At 41.5% G+C, this 22838-nt stretch overlaps 1 protein-coding gene across 5 annotated transcripts in view; it reads right to left on the reverse strand.

The window, feature by feature from the left end:
- The window catches only part of PPHLN1 (periphilin 1), a 72149-nt gene that overhangs the window by 15953 nt on the left and 33358 nt on the right, over positions 1–22838 (reverse strand). For all 5 annotated transcript variants that reach the window (XM_066591738.1, XM_066591735.1, XM_066591737.1 and 2 more), the window contains 4 exons: positions 21285–21490; positions 9751–9833; positions 8827–8958; positions 7463–7603 (listed from right to left, as the gene is read on the reverse strand). In XM_066591738.1, coding sequence (XP_066447835.1) covers positions 7463–7603; positions 8827–8958; positions 9751–9833; positions 21285–21490 — 562 coding nt within the window. The remainder of the gene's footprint in view (positions 1–7462; positions 7604–8826; positions 8959–9750; positions 9834–21284; positions 21491–22838) is intronic.

Genomic DNA, 22838 nt, shown 5'->3' on the forward strand with positions numbered 1-22838 from the left:
CGACCCTCAATAACTATGATTGGTTTCGCCACATTAACATGCTTTTAGACGGAACGATTACTGATAAAATATTATTTTAACGAGCAAAAGTGAACGATAATTGTTAAGTGTAAACGTAAGCCAATGACAAACCAGAACTGTGCACTTATTAGCTCCTCGTTCATTTTATGCAGGCATAAAAATCATCGCTGACCTGTTCACTTCTCATTCAGTTCACGTAGCAAATATGAAACACTGAGCGATACTGAATGATTCTCATTGAATGAGTCAACAATGAATCTCATGAGGCTGCATGAGAGTGAAAGAGCTAGCAATGACATCATTGGCTCATGAAAACGAGGATCGTCCAGTCTAAAACCACCCCAAGATAGAAAGGAATGATGCTTGTTTTCTCCTTCACACCTTTTCCATTATACTTTTGTGAGAGAAGCCATACACTTTTCTGTCCTCAATTTTATGTTTTATAACCTGCTCTTCTTATAGCTATTCACTGTCTTTCTTTAGCTCATATTACTGTTCTGTTATAAGAATGCAAGGCCGTCTTCAAGCACATTTTACAGAAGTCTAATGAGAAATAGTTCCAGTCGGCCTGAGAGAAGTCCTGCCTCTAACAAAGACATCATTGTTCTTGTTGAGTTTATAATAACCTATGATAATAAATGAATTATAATAAATCAGAATCATTACAAGTGAGGCGTGTTCTAGCCTTGTTTCAAATGTCTTTGTATAAAATATCTCTGCGGTTTGGAATAAACCAGATGACTTCCAATCACATCTAAAGTGTGTGTGATTTGTAAGCTTCCTCGATGCTCAAGCATAAATGATTAATTTGGATACCTGAAAACATACCAATTAGCAAATATTTTCGCTAACACTTTGGCCAACTTCACATCACTCTGTTTGCTAGCAATACAATTACTCTGAAGAGGGAAGTCTTGCACAACTTATCATCCAGTAGCAAAGGTGACAGAATGAAGGCTGGGCTCCTCCCCAAGGGCCCCAATAGCAAGTGCATGATCTGATCTGCCTTTATGTTAGGTATACTAATGTATACAGTACATCCTATACTAAATACATAACTGCACGTATATATCATTTTTAAAGTAAATGAGTATTATTTCACGAAAAACACACACGGAGAACCTGGTCCCTGAAAGTCTCTACATAAAACAGCACTGCTCATGTCCCTATTAAATCTGATTAGTAAAGTATTTCCCCTGCAAGTATCTACTGAAACGTAGTCTCTGAAATCCCAATAATATGCTGCAGAGATTCCACTTTCTAGTTGTGAGCTAGAACAAGGATTATTCTGTTGAATGGATATCATTTATTCTGCAATGACAAAGATATGCTTTTAGCTGGATGGTGAAATCAGCGGAGCAGAAATGTGCAGTGTGGAGCTCAACCAAAATAAACAGTTCACAAGTCCCTGGGCCAAGAGGTTGAAAGCTTACCTTCCACACATCTATTTAATGCCTGTGTTTATGCAGACATTTATAACGCACTCCTAACAGGAAAAAGAACCAAATATTTCAAAACGCCACTTCAAAATAAGGAGGATAAAATGTAAATAAAATACTGTATATGGGCATGTCAAAAAAACACAGATGGGTTAGCTTTTCTGTGTGTAAAGTAGGGGAATACTCTGAAGCTTCATTAAAATGTTTATTTCCTTTAGAATTAGGTTCATTTTATCCCAAACAGAGTTTAAAGAGCCCCGTCTTGCTTTTGATCAGCAGTGCAGACTTTCTTTTTTATTTTGAAGAAATTAAGTCATCAAAGAAATTTCAATAACTTTGGGCTTATAGAAAACTTTATGCAACTTAAAGTGGAGAGTTTACTAGAAAACTGCATCAATAGCAATTTCTTAAAAGGGCATTCCAGCTTAAGAAAGCAGAGGGTTTTGTATAATGAAAAGTCATGCAATTTTCCAATAAACGTTGTCAATGAATCAAGAAAAAAAGCTGTCCTTTACAAGGAACTTCCATTATTTATGTCCATGGGATGAAATCCTACCCTGGTAATGCGATGGTCACCCAGGTGCTGGGCTTGTTAAGCTCTTTAATGCAACTGTAATCAGTTCTATGCCTATGTGTATCACTTGACCGGGAAAGAACTATAAGGCTTGGGAGTAAGCAAACATTATGATTGGTGGCGGTCCGACCTCTGGGACTCCCACCAATGCTGAGAATGAAGAGGTCACAGTGCTGCAGCCCCATCATAGTCTTTTCCTGCATGGCAGCACTCCTGGCCAGCTGTGAAGAGAACTGCAGTCAGTCCCATTAATTTCAGTTGAGCAATGCTGTAATTCCCTTAGTTTAAAGAGTTGTCGGGCGCTGCTGTGCAGGGAAAGATAGTGAGGGGGCTGCAGCGCTGTGCCTCCTTCATTCTCAGGTTTGGTGAGGTTCCAGAGGTTGAACTCCCACTGATCACAAAGTAATGACATATTCCAGTGATATGCTTTCACTTTACCAAATGGTAATACCACTTTAAAGACACCATCCCTGCTAGCCTAGTGTAGTAAAAGGTCAGCAATAGAGATGAGCAAGCGTACTCGTCTAGGTAAATTACTTGAGCGAGTACGGGCATTTTTGAGTACATGCCTGCTCTTCCGAAAAGATTTAGGGGCCGGCGGGGGTGAGCGGGGTGTTGTGGGAGTGAGCATGGGGAGAGAGAAAGAGATCTCCCCCCTGTTCCCCCCCGCCGGCCCCCGAATCTTTTCGGGCAAGCAGGTATATACTCAAAAATGCCCATACTCGCTCGAGTAATTTCCCTTAACAAGTACGCTCACTCACCTCTAGTCAGCAACCTTAGTAGTCTAGGATAGAGAAGGTGATAATGTTTGCATCCCTAGTAGTCCAGAGCAATGAAGAGATTAATGACACACAATCCCTGTAGGTAGGTCTAGGGCAGTGAAGTTGTTTATCTCTGCATTTCTGATAAAAGAAAAGGTGAATATCAGAATCCATGGTGGGCTAGGACGGAGAAAAGGTTAATGCAAAAATCCCTAGTGGCCTAGAGTGGTGCAGGGCTTAATTAGTTGGTTTCTTACCACTCCAGGTTCCAGTGATGTCTTATCTGTAACAGGAGGCTAAAAACCGATTCTTCAGCTTCCTGTACTAATCAGAGAGCTGATAAAAGGACAGTGAGCTGTAACTGAACAGACATGCAGTTCTTCCTATGGTCAGAGCTCCTCAGGGAGGCTGAACAGAAGCGGCCTGTCCCTGAGCAGAAAGCAGCACTCCGCTTTATTTCTTACATCCATCAAAATAAGAGTGACCTCTGCTGTGAAGAATCCAGTTCTGTACTTCGTCCCCTCCAGGCTATATATCCTGCATGGTCTCCAGATCACATGACCAGAACTCTGACAATGCTCTGTGTTCTGCTATTAATGGGTCAGCTTTATTACAACTCTGCTAAAGAAAAGGTCTTTTTTTGCAACCAATCACAGCAAACATTTAATTTTAAAGAGCAGAATACAAAATGAAAGCTGCCCTGTGATTGGATGCTATGGGCAAGAAAATCAGTTTCTCTTTATTTACAGTTGACATACAGCTGACCCATTAACTGCAGGACACAGAGTGTTGTCAGAGTGCTGGTCATGTGACCTGGTGCAGAATACACAATATAGAACTGGGCTCTTCACAGCAGAGGTCAGTCATATTGTGAAGGATTTTCCCAAAATAAATAAAACAAAATAAGATGCGACTGTTCAGCCTAACGGAAACAGCGCACCGCATTATTTACAACTAAAATATATTGGTTGACGCCTTCTTCATAGATACTAATAAGGCATCTTAAAAAGATCGGACTGATTTCTGTGACACCAATAGTGGAACAAGAGAGAATTAGAAGAGCTAACTCTACCTTCTTAATTTTAAAATCTAGACCATTTTAATCCAAGTAAAATCTAAACTCATTCGGGTGCGAGTATTGTGTTAGAAACTAGAAAAGAGATATCATACAAGTGAAAAAAAGAGGGCACGGTCCTTGTCCTAGATGTGATTCCAGGCTCTGCTAATGCAGGGTGAGGAAGTGCATAAAGTAAGCCAAGGAGAAAACTTACAGTGTTTATTTTACATCTAAACTTGATTCAACACATTTGCTGGCTTTCAACCCGTAACTTGATTCATGAGGCCATCCCATGGAAAATGTTAGGCAGGGAACATTTCATCCAAAAGAACAAGGACATCATGGGGAAATAAGGGAACGGCTGAATGCACAGGCTCTGAAGTCAGCACTGACAACAATGTTATACACTCCATTTATGTTTAGAGCATTAAAACACAAGATATTCTATACAAGAGCAGGTCCACGAGAACAAGCTCAAATTGAAAGCATAAATTATACATTTTCTAATAGAACTTGTGTTCCAACTCCTGACCAGTTTCCAGCTCTGCTTGGTCACAGTGAACGGGAACAGATCTGGTTAAATCAAGATGCTGGGAATCTGTACAGACTCAATACTTCTCATAACTGGGAGTATTTAGTCTAGGCAACGCTGGAGTAACAGTTTGTAGGGTTAAAATGGACATACGACCATATCTGCAAAGCCCCCCAGGAGGTACAAGCCAATTTTCTTCATGTAAGGGGAAAAAAAATCATCCTAGACTCTTAAGCCTCCTTCAGAGAGAGGGGGGCACACACCAAGCATTTTAGGCCAAGAGAGAAGTCACAAATGTACAAGTGGGAATTTGTGCAAAAATTAAATAATCTTTCAAACGATTGAAGGATTGAAAGTTTTAGCGATCTTTTTGCATAAAGTGTTAATGGCCACTGTTGACCATTAACACTTTATCATCTTCCCTTGCACGTAAATGGGCCTCCACAAGCTGGAGGTTCCAAATCGGTGCAAGTGAAAGTAAAAAAAAAAAAAAAAGTATTAAAGTTTTTACATATAAACCAACTATAAACTCTTTCCCTTTTACAACATTTTCATAATGAAAAAAATGAATATATATATATATACACACACATATATATATATATATATATATATATATATATACACACATATATATATATATATATATATATACACATACATACACACACACATACACCCTGTTTCCCTGAAAATAAGACATAGCATGATTTTCCAGAATTTTTGAGGATGCAAAATGATTTTTCAGGCTTTTTGAGGATGCTTGAAATATAAGCCCTACTCCAAAATTAAGCCCTGCTAACAGTTAATTAAAAAAGTCAATTTAAATAGTGCCCAGGCAGCTATACATGTAAAAAAAGTTAAACCTTTTTGAACAAAAATTAATATAAGACACGGTCTTATTTTCAGGGGGGGGGGGACACTATATATATATATATTTTTTTTTAAATTTATTTATTTTTTTTCCCCTTCTTTTTTTTTTTAACTCTATAAATTGGTATGGCCTGTAAGGTATCTCCCCATATTATAAAATGAATGCAATGAATTCTGGTACAGTCAATATCGTAAAAATAAAAAAAGCAATGTCAGAATTGTTTTTGCATATCACCACTTCCAAAAAATAAAAGTTAAACTGTAAGTTGTATGTACCTCATAGAGGTAATAATGAAAACTACAGCTATCCTACAAGCTCTCACAAGCGTTACATCAATTGAAGAATGAAAAAAAGGTGTTTCTTGGAATTTGGGCACACAAAGATAAAATAGTTAAAAAATATATTATGCAAAAATAGTTTAACCGCTTAGTGACAGAGCCAAATTTTGGAAACCTGACATGTGTCACTTTAACATAGAATAAGTTCCGTAAAGGTTTTGCATATCCAAGTGATTCTGACATTGTTTTTTCGCCACGTTGTACTTCATTTAGGTGGTAAAAATAGGACCGATAGAATTTATGTATAATAAATTAAAGCGCTAAAATTGGGAAAATTGTATTTTTTTTTTCACATTTTTAACTGCAATATGTCAAATATGTGCAAATATATTATACAAATTTTTGATCAGATATATATTCCCTTCCGTGGCTGTCACAGCTGCGGCAGAGGATCGCGGAGTCCTGCCATTGCTTTCAATGGTGCCGGCACTGCTGCTGCCAGCCCCATTGAGAACAATGGGCGATATCGCAAAAAGATAGAACATGTTGCAATTTTTTCTTTATGCAACATGACAAGAAATATCAATGAAACCATTGAAATCATTGGTTTCATAATTCTATGGTTTCACTCACTCTCACATTGCGCGATTTTCTCACCAGTGTGAAGCAGGCCTAAGAGTACGTTCACACTGCGGATTCTGCAGCAGTATCTACACCAAAACCCGCTTACAGTACACATCTGAGTGGGACACAGTTTTGGATTCTTCACAATAAGGATTTTTTCTCTTGTCTTCTGCAGCACGGAAAAAAAGTAACAGAAATTCCACACGTGGATTACGAGCCTGAGAATCCACGGAAAAATCCACGAGAGAAGTACGTAGCTTAGCTGCAGATTTCTGTTGCGGTTTTAGAGGTGGATTTCTCCTCGTGCACATACCCTAATATATTTTGTATCACTACATTGCATTACGGCATAAGAATGTCATAGAAGGGGATCCTTTTCTCAGGAATCCCCTTTGTGTCACAGAGCTGTTCTGCAAGAATGACTTCCGCTCTAGAGAACCTGCTGCATCCAAGCATTTAATGCTACATTCAGGTGATATCCTCTAGTTGTGGGAGGTGAAAGAAGCCAAAGCCTTTATTTTAAAAAGGGCTTGTCTTTGTGAACCAACCCCTAAAGTCTGTGTTCACATGGCTGAATCTGATGTGAATCTTGTGCGACTAAGACCGCTGCAGAAATCCGTGGCTATTTTATTGCAGATTTGCATGCAAATTTAGACCTATCGCTTGGCAAAATCTGCATGCGGAATATCCAACTTTTCCATGAGTATCCATATGAAGAACTGATATGTCCTTTCTTCATGCATATCTGCATGGAAATGTGTCAAAAAGTGGATTTCCGTGGATTTCCATAGCGGTTTAGCAGCGAAATTCGCATTGTGAACATACCCAAAGGGCTCCTTCACAGGGGCGTATTTGTCCCCTCAATACACAGAACGCAGAACCCATTGAATTCAATGAGTTCATTCACATTTCCGTATTTTGTGCGTGCAGTTTGGTCGGGCAAAAAACAACGGTGCAGCATGGTATAATTTTCTGCACATTAGCTAAAGTTTCCCATAAAAGTCAATGGGGCGGTGCTCAAAGCTGTGCGCAATACGCAAGGAGATGCATAATGCACTGGAAAAAGAACACATCTGGAACTAGTTAGCCATTTCAAGTGGTGTATTTGGTTGTGCGGAAATGAACACACCCTGCAGGTGGAAAAAGTAGAGTAAAATTCACGGATACGCGCACAAAAAAAGGCATAGGACGTTCTGCAAAAACGCAGCACTGAGGCATGTGCAAATGCGCATACGCTCCTTTGAAGGAACCCTAAGCCTGATGAAAACATTGTTTGACATGTGCAGATAACTCTAACCTTACCTCTTCAATGTCCTTTGTTTTTGCTGCAATTGCTTTCGAGCGGTTGCCAAGTGAAGACGTTTCATAAAGTTCTGGGTTCACAGAAATACTTGCTTCAGTGTCTGCTGGTTGATCGGCATATAATGAGTATGATGAGCCGGCCTTGGAAACAGAAGTGCAAGATTTTACTAAATGCGCATGTTTCAGGTTATAAATGATGTACGATAGTGCAAACTGCTGGCACAATTGTAACCGACAGTGGATTGTATGGGACATTTTAGAATATGCAAGCTCTAGAAGTATGGCAACTACTTTCAGAGATTGCTTCATGGAGATAAAGGGGGTTGTATCTGTTTATACTGGCCACAGCTGAGGATCTGCTGCAGATATATATTGCCATAATGCAGTGTTTCCCAAGTCCAGTCCTCAAGGCTCCCCAATATCTGTCTGTGTAATGCTGAGAAAGTCCAGAAGACATTACCTGTCGGGGTGCCCTGAGGACTGGAATTGGGAAACACTGCCAAAATGGAATAGAGGAAGCATATACACTCTAAATAAACTATTGGGTGTAGTTCATAAAAGTGCTAGCACCAAGATTCAAGCCTAACAATTACCAGTTAATTTTTGCGCAAAAGTCTATAGCTTTTTTCAGCTACTTTTAACACTTTTCCCAAAAGAGTGGGCCCAACCGTGGCCTGACACACTTACTGCACACCAGAAGCTGGCCTAAATTATAGCACAAATCTAAGCCAGCTCATGGTGGTGGCACTGGACTCAGCAGGGACAGAGGAGTAGAAGCCAATTTATTTTTACACATGGTGAACCTGTTGAACTAAAATTTGAGTCGAACAATCCCTTTTAGAGGCATGTGCTTTTTAATAACTTTGTTGCATCTTCCTCCAGTGTGACTGCACTAAGACCGTGGCTCTGCATATGCAGTCACATTTCACTGAAGTGGGTGGGAAACTTAAAGAGGACCTGTCACATCCGTAAACTAAGTTATGGTGCTGTTAGGAAATGTGACAGCAAGCCGGTGATGTATTTTTAATACACACCCGCTCCTGTGATGTTACCCAGTGAAGACCACGCGACACGTGAAAATCTGACTCTTTTCAAAGTCCCATGGACTTGTATGAGACCGCATGCATACAGCCCTCTGAAAAGTGTCAGATTTTCGTACGGCACGCAGACTTCATCAGGTGTCAGTTCTGAATCGTGGGAGCATAAAAAAATACATCACCTGGCTCCCTGTCACGTCCCCTGACAGCATCAGAATAGGGACGTTCCAGGTTCTCCTTAAAAGACTGTATGATATACTGCAGCTGAATCCCCAAAATGACACACGTCTGTAATATTCAAAACTTTAGTGAGAAAATAAGAAGTACTTTTACAAATTCTTCTGTTGCTTCCGGTAAGCCGCTTTCAGGTACTTTCTCCATTTTCTCAGAAACCCACTTGGAAGCCACTTCTATGAACGCGTTCTCCACCAGGCGACTCCCTTTATCTAGTTCTAGACTCTGTAAAAAGCAAATCAATTACTTTATAATGCGGCTGATAAGGGAGTTCCTCAACCATTAACATCTGGTAAACATATGCTGAGCAAGGGAGTTTTACCTCGGTCTAGGAGAGGTAGAGGTGACATATCACGGCTATATTATGTTAGAGGCAGTTGTAGCAGAGACGGCCAGGTATTCTACCACAGCACAGTTACCAAGCACTGCTGGTACAATCGCTCTGGAATGAATTTTAGTTGCAATACTCAAAGAGCGAGTTATTTTATATATGAAATCAAATGCTAGAAGTAGAAGTAAATGCCTCATCTCCAGTTGTCCATTAGAACAGATGTCATACAGTCTTTTCCATACACCAACCTATCTGGTATATATTAACCCTTTGCAATCCAATTTTGGATTCAGGGTTTTCTAGGTGGCTTTCTCTTTCTACCATTACACAATGGCGCCATCTGCTGGCTAGAGCCAGTACTGCAGTATGTGACATGCTGGGGAGGCCCCCCGACAACAGAGCGGCCAGTAATCTACAGTAAGGATACCATGCCGGATCTCTTCTGACATCAGAGCTGTACAGCCTTCAATCAGAATGTCTTTAGAGGTCAGACAGTGGATTGGAAAGGGTTAAAACTTTCAAAGCTTAAGGCCGCATTCCAATGGGACAGAAATCCTGCGGAATGTGCGCAGCAGGACTGCACGGATATTCCGCAGCAATTTCGCCCGGTGTGAACCCAGCCTAAGGAACCCAAATAAGAACTGTAAAAGGAATTATGCTACTAGCAAAACTGCAGAGAACTGTACCTTTGCTGGAGGGATGGCTGCTGAGCTTGATGGCGATGGATCTTTAGATGACCTTGGAGCATGTGGGCCAGGCCTCTCTTTACCTGACATATGTAGAAGATAGACATACTATAGTTGTGCTACTTAAGATCACAATACTTTATTCACAGCGAGACCTACTTCTGTTGCTCTATAATACAGGAAGTATAGAATTCTACCCCTAACAATGTAAGGCATCATCAAGGACTGGATCTTCAGTTGCTTTCTTCTTCTATAATGGATTATCCAGCTTTATGAATATAAATGTATAATGGAAACGTTGTGTACTTCTATAATAATATACGTCGCATTTCAGATTCTGATACTTCCAAAGGGGTGGTCTAGGACTTTGGGGATTTCTTTGGTATTGTTCGCATGTGCAGGCTATGTTTGTTTTCAGTCGCTTCTCCCCAATCTGGGCTGGGTTAGTCTGCATAGAACAATTTGCTCCTCCATATCATAGTCTGGATGACTGCATTCTATTTGGGTTTACGGCGATTGCGCCTGGCCTATGACGAGTGTGCCTGCTCTGCGGCATATCAGGTATTGCATTTTTTGGCTTTTTCAGTGAATGTCTTTGTTTTTTTTTCCTCCCACCTGTGTGATTTTTGGGGATTTTTTTTTCAATTGATAGGTCATCAACAGAACATTGGCAGGTGTCCACCATTTGAGATCCCAGCCGATCAGCTGATTCCTGGCACCACTGTCAGTATGGACGGCGCAAGAAACAAATCATGCTGTCCATATTGCAGTGGGTTGGCTTGATTGAGGTTGCTGCTGCTGCAAAACTGAACCAGACCACTGCAGTACAGATGGTGCAATCGGCTTCCTGCACTACGGACAGCAGTGCCAGGAATCAGCTGATCGACGGGGATCCTGAGTGATTGACTAGAAAAAAATCTAAAAGTCCTGAAAAACTGCTTTAACCCCTTGAGTGGCAGGTTTCCTACCACCCTGTCGTGCCCACCAGGGCAGGTTTTTTAAAATGGTCTAATCATTGAATTTCAACTAGTTTTGCAGTTGCGTCTCAAGAGCCATAACTTTTTCATTTTTCCATTGACATGGCCATATGAGGGGTTGTTTTTTGCGGGACAAGTTGTGATTTTTTAAACAGGGGGGAGGAAAAAAAGAAATGGGGAAAAAAGAAAAAAAGGGGCCATGTCATTAAGGGGTTAAATAATGTATTAACTTCCTTCTCTGGGTCATTACAGCGCACGGATACCACATGTGTGATTGTATTTTGGATTTTTTACAAAGTAAAGGGAGACAAGTGTTTTTTTTATTTTTAAAAAAAATTTTTTTTTTGTCCCTTTAGGGGACTTCCACAGGGACCCATCAGGACCCCTGATCACATTCCGGGGGTCCGATGGTGACAGCCCTTTACATGCTGCAGTGACAACCCTTTACATGCTGCAGTCACAGACTGCAGCATGTAAAGGGTTAACACAGCAGAGATCGGAGGTTTTCTCTGATCTCTGCTGTAAGAGCTAGTACCTAGCTGTCCTCTGACAGCTAACAACCAGCTCTCCCTGCCACAGAGACCATCGGCTTGCTTCTGACAAGCCGATGGTCTCTATGGCAACTTGTAAACAAAGCAGGACATTGCCGACATGTCGGCAATATCTTCTGCTGGTTTTTCAAAGCCCTTGCTTTGTTCTCTGTGGGTCTGTGCAGGCAGAGCACACTGTCACAGCTTGTGGCATTGTGCTCTGCAGCTCCCATAGTGATACATAGCCCGGAAATCTTCCGGGCTATGTCACTATGAGCAGTGGAGCTCGTCCCCGGAAATTTTCCGGGCGTGCCACTCAAGGGGTTAAAGAGGAATCTGTCACCAGGTGACTGATACCCGAACTACAGGCAGCATGAAAACAGGACCGGCATATACAGTGGAGGCATGCATGTTTTATTATAAACCATGCAGAGTTTCCAAAAAAAAGCATACTATGAGAACTTCCTTGGCCCCGTGGCCTGCCCCCAAATGAATTTTTAAAGTATGCTTTTTCTGGAACCCCGCAGCATTTCAGAATAAAACATACATACATGCATTATACGTACCTGCAGGGACCAAGTTGTACTTTTTGATGGCATCATTTTTGGGTATATATAATGTATTGCATAACTTTTGTAAAAAACTTTGTAGGGAGATTGGGGGGGGGGGGGGGGAGAAATTCTGCCATCTGTATTTTGGATTTCACTTTTACAGCGTTCAGCGTGCAGAATAAATAGTGTTATAACATTATTCTCTGAGTCACACGATTCCGGTGATATCAAGTTTATACAGTTTTTTTATGTTTTGCTATTTTTGTACATTTAAAACATTTTTTTTTTCTTAAAGGTTTGCTTTTGTGTCACCACATTCCAAGAGCCGTATTAATTTTATTTTCCATTGCCAGAGCTCTAGAAGGCCTTGTTTTTTGCAGGATGAACTCTAGTCTTAATTTATCTATTTTTTTGGAACATGTAAAATTTTGATCGCTTTTTATTCTATTTTTTTAGTGGCAAGATTAACAAAATCTGTAATTCTGGCATGTTTTTTATTTTTATTTTTTACTGCATTTTCTGAGCCGTATAAAGAATGTATTAAAGTCATTCTACAGACAATACGATCATGCCAATACCAAATTGTAAGAGTTTTTGTCTTTTTTGCAACTTTTTCAAGGTTAAAAAAAAAGGAAAAAAAAAGTAATAAAAGTTTAAATCACCCCCCTTTTGCCATATCTACAATTAAAAAAATCTAAATCATAAAAGAAAAATACATATTTGGTATTGCCGCGTCCGTAAAAGTCCGATCTATCAAAGTTGTGCATTATTTACCCCGCACAGTGAACGTAGTCCGAAAAAAAAATAAAGAACGTCACAAATGCACTTTTTCAGTCACCCTGTTTCCCAGAAAAAAATGCAATTAAAAGCGATCAAAAAGTCGTATGTCTTCTAAGTTAGTACTAACGTAAACTACAGGACATCTCGCAAAAAATGAGCCCTTGCTCAACTATGTCGACGGAAAAGTAATTTTGTTGCAGTTTGTGCACCATAGAAACAAAATGCACTGAAAGATGGCGGAATGTCATTTTTATTTCATTTTACTCCATTTAGAATTTTTTAAAAGTTTTTCAGTACATTATATGGTAATTTAAATAGCCCCATTGAAAAATACAACTTGTCCCGCAAAAAACAAGCCCTCATACAGCGACGTTGATGGATAAATAAATAAAGGAGTTATGATTTTTTAAACGGGGGAAGGAAAAAAAAAATGTGGAAAAAAGCAAAAAAGGGGCAGTGTCATTAAGGGGTTAAATAATGTACTAACTTCCTTCTCTGGATCATTACGATGCAGGGATACCACATGTGTGATTTTATTTTTACATTTTTTACAAAGTAAAAGGGAGACAAGTGTTTTTATTTTTTTTATCATTTTTAAACTTTTTTTTTAAAACTTTTTTTTAAATTTTGTCCCTTTAGGGGACTTCCACAGAGACCCATTCTGGGGGTCCGATGGTGACAGCACTTTACATGCTGCACTGACAGCACTTTACATGCTGCAGTCGCATAGATCGCAGCATTTAAAGGGTTAACACAGCAGAGATCGGAGGTTTTCTCCAATCTCTGCTGTAAGAGCTGGTGCCTGGCTGTCCTCTGAAAAACAGAAGCAGGAAGATATTGCTGTCAAAGTCCTGCACTGTTCTGTGTGCGTCTGTGCAGGCAGAGCACAATGCCACAGCTTGTGGCATTGTGCTCTGCAGCTCCCATAGTGAAACTCAGCTATATCGCTATGGGCACGCTATGGGCAGTGGAGCTCGTCCCGGAAAATTTCCGGGCGTGCCACTCAAGGGGTTAATATATCTACTTTATTATCAATTATAATTTAGTACTACTTTCTTATATTAATAAACATTTGGATATTTTTCGTATTCTGGAAAGGCATATGCTTATTTATAGGAGCAGCATTCTAGGTTATATGATCCAGTCCTATGGTTTATAAATGTTCCATAGTTCAGGCAGCATGTGTTACTATGTTACCAGGTTAGAGGTTCTTTTTAAGAATGACTGGATTTGAATTGCGGATTCCACAATTGGCGTTCATATGGACGATCAGCGGTAAATTGCAGGCATTGAACAGCATGCATTTTCCTCTTCACACGCGGGGGCGAATTGCATTTTCTGTAAACAGAAGAAAAATCGCAGCATACTTTACCGCAGAATAAGCATCGACAGCCTCCATTGATGTCGATGGAGGCGTGCGACTCGCAGCCCATACGGAATTAATATTGCGTATGGGCTGCAGTTACCCGCATTATTGTTAAGTGACGGCACGGAAAATACAAACATTAAAAAAAAACCCCTGTATTATGCATGACCGCCTGCGTGGCTTCGCGGTTATACGCAATACAGTTAAGTGCTTTATGTGGGGTCACCGGTCGGGCTCACAGCTGGAATTCACTGAGGGCCTCGCGCATGCGGAATCCGACCTGCCCGTGTGAGCCCGGCCTAAATAGCTCTGTTTACGGTCAGTAAATAGAAACATTCTGGTTTACATCCAATGACTGAAAACTCATAGTTCACAGTGTACAGAAAGTGCATTTACATGCAGGTCAGTGGTGAGGAAACAATTGGTGCGTTATATCTGCCATTAATTTACTCATTTGCAACTTCAGGAACTTATTTAATATCTCTAAAGGAGAGTTTAACCCCTTAGTGACCACACGTTTTTCTTTTTTTCCCATTTTCGTTTTTTCCTCCCCCCTTTTTAAAAAATCGTAACTCCTTTATTTCTCTATTGACGTAGCTGTACAAGGGCTTGTTTTTTGCGGGCCGAGTTGTATTTTTCAATGGCATTTTTTAATGTACCATATAATGTACTGAAAACAATACACAGTTAAAAAAACTCTGCGCTGCCAGAGATGGTGAGAAAAAAGATTTTTTGTCTCTATTTTTTAAAGAGGAAGATGGTAAAAAAACACTTACTTTTTAGGAGGGGGGTATGTGATGCAGAATCCCCCTCCTTGTAGTGAAGACTCCAAATGATAAAACCAGTCTTCATGCGACCAATGTATAAGCAAGATTCTTCACAGGTTTATTAATCCTTCTCCAAACACAACTACCGTGCGTGTGAAACACACACGTGTAGAGCAGACCCACACAAATGCCGCATGTGTGCCACACACACACGTGTAAAGCGGACAACGCGTTTCAGTACCTCTGCGGTACCTTTCTCAAGTCTAGTGAACAATAAATGTAAAAAGAAAAACGCCGATATAAATACCTTATAGGAAAGGAGAGGTCTTCACTCCGGTCAGTCCCTTTCCTATAAGGTATTTATATCGGCGTTGGTCGCATGAAGACTGGTTTTATCATTTGGAGTCTTCACTACAAGGAGGGGGATTCTGCATCACATACCCCCCTCCTAAAAAGTAAGTGTTTGTTTACCATCTTCCTCTTTAAAAAATAGAGACAAAAAATCTTTTTTCTCACCATCTCTGGCAGCGCAGAGTTTTTTTAACTGTGTATTGTTTTCTTGTTTTTGGGGGCTCTATACTGGGAACCCCTTTTTCACCCTGCAGCTCTCCCTAAGTTGAGGGGATTTGAGATCGGTGACTCCAGAAAGGAATAACAGGACCTTGTGGCGCACATTCCATTTGTTTTTTAATATAATGTACTGAAAAACTTTTACAATTCAAAATATTACTTTTACAACTGATTTATAAACCATGATTTTTTTATGCTCCAATAGAGAACATGGAATCATATCCATAATCTGATTCACCAAAAACTATTTATTTTTTAAAAAATCACAGAAAATGGCCGTTACTTACTGAGTGAGGAGTGCATATAGATGCATCCTCTCACCATGCAGGCAGCTGACTACCAAATGGAGGAGCCAATAACACCTGTGAGGGCACCGATAAAACACCCACTCACACTGCCTCCTGATAATGAGGGGGGTGGATGCTTGGCGTTCACTCCCACACATAGTGGATACAGGGTGCCAGACCATTCTGATATATGTAGTTCACCATGCATTTTTAAACAAAGTAAATTTTTTTTAGAAATACTAAAACATTAACTACATAAAATTGGTATTGCCATAATCATAGCGACCCGTAGAAGAAAGTGAACATGTCCTTTTTACTTTGGCCTGAATGTCTCTGAATGCCTGGCTGTCCTCTCAGAGTGGTTGGCATTCAGATACTGCGTCCCTGCTGATTCGATCAGAGATAGTGCAGTGCAGCATGGGAAAGGAGAGCAAGGAAGTACAGGACAGTGTAATACTGGCAGAATGCTAGGCTTACTATATGCCCCGTCCCTGAAAGTGGATTGCAAGCAGCAGAGCGAAAAAAATGTGAAGACCACCTGAAAATCAGAACTTACAGACATAAAACATGATGCAAAAAAGGAGCACTTGAGAGGGTAAGGAGAACCTGGTGAATTTTAGAAAACATACCGTATATACCGGCGTATAAGACGACTTAAGTCGGGGGTCGTCTTATGCGCCGGTAATACAAAAAAAAAAATGTAAAAAAAATCATTACTCACCTCCCCCGGCGTTCTGTCGCGCTCCGGCAGGATGTCGCTCGCTCCTCGTCCCCGGAGCAGCATTGCTTTCTGAATGCGGGGCTTGAAATCCCCGCTTCCAGAAAGCTAATACACACGCCGTCAGCCGGTTACAGCTATTCAATGACAGCATTGAATGTCTGTGATTGGCTAAAACACACGTGGCTTCAGCCAATCACACTATTCAATGACATCATTGAATGGCTGTGATTGGCTGAAGGCGCACGTGTGTTAGAAATCACACCCATTCAATGATGTCATTGAATAGTGTGATTGGCTGAAGCCACGTGTGTTTTAGCCAATCACAGACATTCAATGATGTCATTGAATGGATGTAACTGGCTGACGGCGTGTGTATTAGCTTTCTGGAGGCGGGGATTTCAAGCCCCGCATTCAGAAAGCAATGCTGCGCCGGGGACGAGGAGCGAGCGACATCCTGCCGGAGCGCGACAGAACGCCGGGGGAGGTGAGTAATGATTTTTTTTTCTCCATTGTAATACCGGCGTATAAGGTGAAAGTTGGGGGGTCGTCTTATACGCCCCGTCGCCTTATACGCCGGTATATACGGTAGGTACACTTTAACACAGCTGCTGGGTCTATAAGCCAATTGCCCCAAGACCCATTCCTGACAAACAGCTAATTTCGTTGGGGAAAGCTGCAGAAACTGCAAGGGAAATGTAATATTATAAGGTGGCCATTCAGATGAATAGCCATCAATCTAATACAAGGACAGTTCAAGTCCACCAGAATGACAGCTGCTCTTCTGAGTGTCCGTGCATCCTGGCTCATACTGATGCCCTGTTCTAGTGTCCATATGCCCTAAGAGGCAAGAGGGCAGCATATGGACACGACCATGTTCGTGAGACAACCTCTTAAGATAAAGTCCCACTTTTACAAAGGAAACAAGCTGCGCTGTACGAATAAGACCTTATTTCCGGTAGCAGTGATGGCTGCAGTGAATTCATAGAGGATTCTGAACATGTTGGTTTGCAGCTTTCTTCTTTATGAACACGTTTTCTGTCTGGCATTTATGGAGCTCGGGGATCTAGAAATGTTCTCTAATCAGTGGTGTGCAAACACTCAGCTTAAACCAATTAGAAAAGTGAAACTTCAGCACAGCAAGTGTCCAGAAACTAAATGTAACCTTTTATAGCATTGCTTCATATTCTCTATATATTTTTCTCCAAATCATACAGCAGAATAGGGGATATCAAAACTGGTGCCAGGGAAAAATGGAGGAATCACTCATAAAAATCAGATTATAGCTCCCATTTTCTCAGGCCCTTTAGAAAATAACATGAGTAATCTGATTGCTCTGGGCAACTCGTTCTCTTTCCTTTATACTTGTTTTAAGAGGTTTCCCTAGTTTTCTGGCGTACAACACTGAAAAACATGAGGTTCAGGCTGAACGCAACGTTTATAAAGCACTGCTCCACGAAAGACAAATGTGTTGGGGAAAGTGTGTGAGCCTTCCGAGCCATTCTGAGTGGTAGAAATAATGTCAGGTCTTACCAGCTATTGCTTTCAACCAATGCCAAATTAATGAGCAGGGCATGTGCCCTATTGATGTCATCTGTACCGTATGGGGGAGTAGTACTGAAGGAGTGCCATACCAGTATTACTAGTATTAATTAACTCCTCTGAGATGAAAAGACTACTCTAGGCTGATAGATATTGGCTACAATGATACATTGTAGCAAAATGCCAACCACCTGAGAGACATTTGTTCTGATGTATTTGTGTTGTAAAGGAAAGTTCACTCAATGAAGCCAAGAACGGTAAATTTTACAGTTCTGAGAACATATTTTTAACCCCTTTGGAGACATCCAACGTACTTGTATGTCAGATCTACACAGGGTTTTTATGAAGTGGGATCAAGAATTCAGCCTGCTCCATACGTGGTGGGTTAACCATTTAGTGACAGTGGCATTTAAATGGCCTGATAAAAAGGAGGGGGCTTTTTGAATCTCAGGAGAAGCCACTCCTCCCATGATAAGATCACCATTTGTTTGCGATAGCCTTGTAAAAGCCCCTAGGGCTGTCAAGGATTTTTTGCATATTAAGCCCTGCCTGTAGTAGGGCTTAATAGGATTCCTGCAGAAATCTAATATATTGCAATAATGAAATACTGCGGTATACTGCAGAGGTGGATCAAACAATCACAAGTTCAAGTTTTCTACAGGGACTACAACAAATAAGTTGTAGATTTTTAAATTATTACTAGAAATCTGAAAAGTTTTAAATAATCTTCCATCTATATTTTGTATCATCTTGGCCATTAAAATCTGGTCTAGTAAAAGAACAGAAAAAAAATGCACAATGCCATTAATGAAAACCAGTCGCATCTTCTGATATGTCCATTTTAAGTAAATATTTGTATTCTTCATGAAATAGCAATTCTGGAGCATGAATTCTTAGAACTTTGCATTGTGCTGTTCCTCTGTTATTCATCCTCTTAATTTAGGAATAATCTTGACAACTGTGTGTTACAATCTACCTAGTCAGAGCTGTCCCTACACTGTCAGCACTGATCGGACAATGTAAGTCTGTGTATGATTGCATCCCCAGCTGGAAACACCCAGTCATGAACTCATTCATAAAGTCCTAGTAGGAATAACTGTGGGAATCCAGGCAGAGTCCTAAGGAAAGATGCTCCAGAATGATTACTTCATGAACACTGTCAAAAAAATCAAGCCCCTAGAAGGAGTTGCTGGAATCGGATGAGACTTTATTTATGTGATTGTAACACTGATATAAGTGATTACAATATCAGAGCAAAAGGATCATTTATTGCAAAAAAAAAATGAACACTTAGAGGGAGGCTCCAGTGTCCTGTTGGACCGCCTCTAGCTTGGATACAAGATTTGATACGGGCGGGCATGGAGGCTCTAGTACCCTATTAGGCGGCCTCTAGCTTGGATACAAGATGTGATAGGGGCGGGCATGGAGGCTCTAGTATCCTGTTAGGCGGCCTCTAGCTTGGATACAAGATGTGATACGGGCAGGCATGGAGACTCTAGTACCCTGTTGGGCCGCCTCTACTTGGATACAAGATGTGATGCATGCAGGCATGGAGGCTTTAGTACCCTGTTGTACCGCCTCTAGCTTGGATACAAGATGTGATGCATGCAGGCATGGGGGCTCTAGTACCCTGTTGTACCGGCTCTGCTTGGATACAAGATGTGATACGGGCAGGCATGGAGGCTCTAGTACCCTGTTGGGCCGCCTCTACTTGGATACAAGATGTGATGCATGCAGGCATGGAGGCTCTAGTACCCTGTTGTACCGCCTCTAGCTTGGATACAAGATGTGATGCATGCAGGCATGGGGGCTCTAGTACCGTTGTACCGTCTTTGCTTGGATACAAGATGTGATACGGGCAGGCATGGAGGTTCTAGTACCCTGTTGGGCCGCCTCTACTTGGATGGAAGATGTGATACGGGGGGGCATGGAGGCTCTAGTACCCTGTTGGGCCCCCTCTAGCTTGGATGCAAGATGTGATACGGGCAGGCATGGAGCCTCTAGTTCCCTGTTGGGCCGCCTTTACTTGGATACAAGATGTGATGCATGCAGGCATGGAGGCTCTAGTACCCTGTTGTACTGGCTCTGCTTGGATACAAGATGTGATGCATGCAGGCATGGAGGCTCTAGTACTCTGTTGGGCCCCCTCTACTTGGATGAAAGATGTGATACGGGTGGGAAGGGATGCTCTAGTACACTGTTGTACCACCTCTGCCTTGGATGTAAGATGTGATACCGGTGGACATGGAGGGATACAGGTTCCCTATGGTGTCTTGCTACATATTGGGCCACATTTGACTCTAGATCGCGCAAACTTGTACGCTGTTAAAGATGGCGTCCCAGATGGTCCCATACATGTTCTATTGGCGATAAATCTGGAGACCAGACAGGCCACGGAATTGTGCCAAAGTTGTACAAACATTCCTGGGACACTCTTGCTGTGTGGGGCCAAGCATTATCTTGCTGGAAAATACTTCTTGGAAACTCTGCCATGAGAGGCAACACATGTCAGGCAGGATGTCCTGAACACATCACTGAACTGTCATTGTCCCTCGTACCACTACTAGGGGTGACAGATTGTCGTATGTGATGACCCCCACCCCTAATCCCCTACCCCCAGACCATTACACCAGCAGTGGGGTAGTGTGCTGCTCCACAGTAAAGGCAGGATTAAGGCGCTCACCCCTAGGTCTTTAGACACAAACGCAACTGCTGTCGGTGCCCAAACTAAACCTAGATTTGTTGCTGAAAACAACCAGGTTCCACTCTACAGCAGTCCAGTTTCATTGATCACGATATCAATGCAAACGGAGGTAACAGTGGGTGGGTTTTTAAAAGCAGGACGAATACAGTGGCCTGTAATGGTGATGGCATCTGTCTCTGGATGGTGGACAAAGAAACAGTTGGAGCTGCTCGTGCTTGTCGCATGATCAGCCGATCCTTCCTACTGGTAATCTGTCGAGGATGCCCTAAGCCTGGTCGCCTTGTGTGCGTGCCCTCATGCATCCACTGGTCCAAACATCTCCTAATAGTCTGGTCAGAATGGGCAATTTGTTGTTACGGCCATCCAGCTTCTTGCATTCCAATAAGGAGTTTTCTGTTAAACTGTTAACCAGGCAAATCTCTTTGATTGCATGGTAGAGGCGTCTAGTGGTCAACAAGCTCTACACAAGCAGAAAAAGAGGTCACTACATACAAGTAGCTTCTTAGAAACCTCTTATAGGCCAAGTGAGGAACCACTTTTAGGACCTCAGGTCACAAGACCGTATATCACACCACAACTCTAATCATTTGAATATCTGCCTGAGCTGTAACTGCATATTGAGTTTTACAGCAAAGCAATAACTCCTTCTAGGTTTTTTTTTCTGACAAAAGTGTATTTACCAAAACAGAGATGTCAGGAAAGCTGATAGGTTCTCTGTAAGACAGTACAAAAAGAAACATACTTCTCTGTTGATGAGGGGGTAATGTTTTGCCCCGTTCTGGAGAATAACTTCTGCTACTGACACTGGAGCCAGATCTACTGTGTGGAGAGTCTTTTCGAGTAACTGGAGATTCCCGAAAAAAAGGAGACTCTCTTCGGTGAGGTGAGCGATCCCGTATATAGCCTGGGTGATAGAGGGGTTTTCTTCTTAAGCCTTCCCTGCTTTCTCTATGGCAAGATTTAAAAAAAAATGCAATAATTAGCTTTGTAATGTGACATGGACAGTTTTATAAAAAGTAGACATTTTTCACCACATATGCAATATATTACTCTAATTTTGGATTGACATTTAGGTTTTCTACAATGCTTAATATATAGATTAAAAAGTGATGATCTTTAGCTCATTAAGGCTGAATATCGAGATATCTGTCCTAGACAGTCGCTGCATTGCTGCGAGAGGAAGAACACGCATATAAAATATTCCCATTGGAAACAATGGGTTCTCTTTTTGTGTGAGTTTTGCGCATCACGTAATGCACAAAACTTGCACAACTTCTCGTCTGTGTGAATCCACCCTTACTTGGACAAGTATAACATTCTTTCTATCCAAAGGCATGATTCCCTGATGACTTCCCAGATACAAGAGATTACTGCAGGGAAAGTGGATGGTAATAAATAAGCAAGAAAAACCTATCTGGCAGCTCCAAATGAAGAATGGACTAAAATGCCAGATGCTAAAACAGGCAAGTCACCCTGCTTCTACAATAAGGTGAAAAAGGCTTTCCCACTCTGCATCACCAACCAAACAATGATCGTTTTCTATTAGATAGCTATAAGAATGTAAGACAACCAAAAGATGCACTTTTATTTAAAGTTACATATCCCTTGACCACCAGGGTCACAAAATCCCAACTGTTAAACAGACTTTCATTGTCTTATCATTTAAGACAAGAAGGAATGTGGATAATTTCTAACCCAACGTGTGACCAGTGTTTGACAATTACCGGGTTAATAATGGACAACATCTCAATATAGATGCACCTGTTCAGGGCTCCATGCAAAGAAGTACAAAGAAGAAAGAACACATTGTGAGCTGCACATAGGAGAGGTGGCTCTCAGTGTAGTCCACCACTTCTCACACACATATTTATAGCGTGTATGTGCAAAAGGGGCCTGAAGCAACCCAGAGTGATACCTGGCCACATGTTCTTTTGGATGGAGAGACTGGTAGCTGGGTCTGGACACAAATCACAACTTATCAACTTTCCTTCATGCAACTGTTTTAGAGTTAAAGGGGTTGTCTCACGGCAGCAAGTGGGGTTATACACTTCTGTATGGCCATATTAATGCACTTTGTAATGTACATCGTGCATTAAATATGAGCCATACAGAAGTTATTCACTTACCTGCTCCATTGCTGGCGACCCCGTATCCATGGCTCCGTCTAATTTCAGGGCCTTCTTGCTTTTTTAGACGCGCTTGCGCAGAAGGGTCTTCTCCCTTCTGGACGGTCCGGGCACGAGCGGCGTTCTGGCTCCGCCCCGTCACGTGTGCCGATTCCAGCCAATCAGGAGGC

The sequence above is a fragment of the Eleutherodactylus coqui genome, chromosome 2 (genome assembly GCF_035609145.1).
Source record: "Eleutherodactylus coqui strain aEleCoq1 chromosome 2, aEleCoq1.hap1, whole genome shotgun sequence".
Lineage (NCBI taxonomy): Eukaryota > Metazoa > Chordata > Amphibia > Anura > Eleutherodactylidae > Eleutherodactylus > Eleutherodactylus coqui.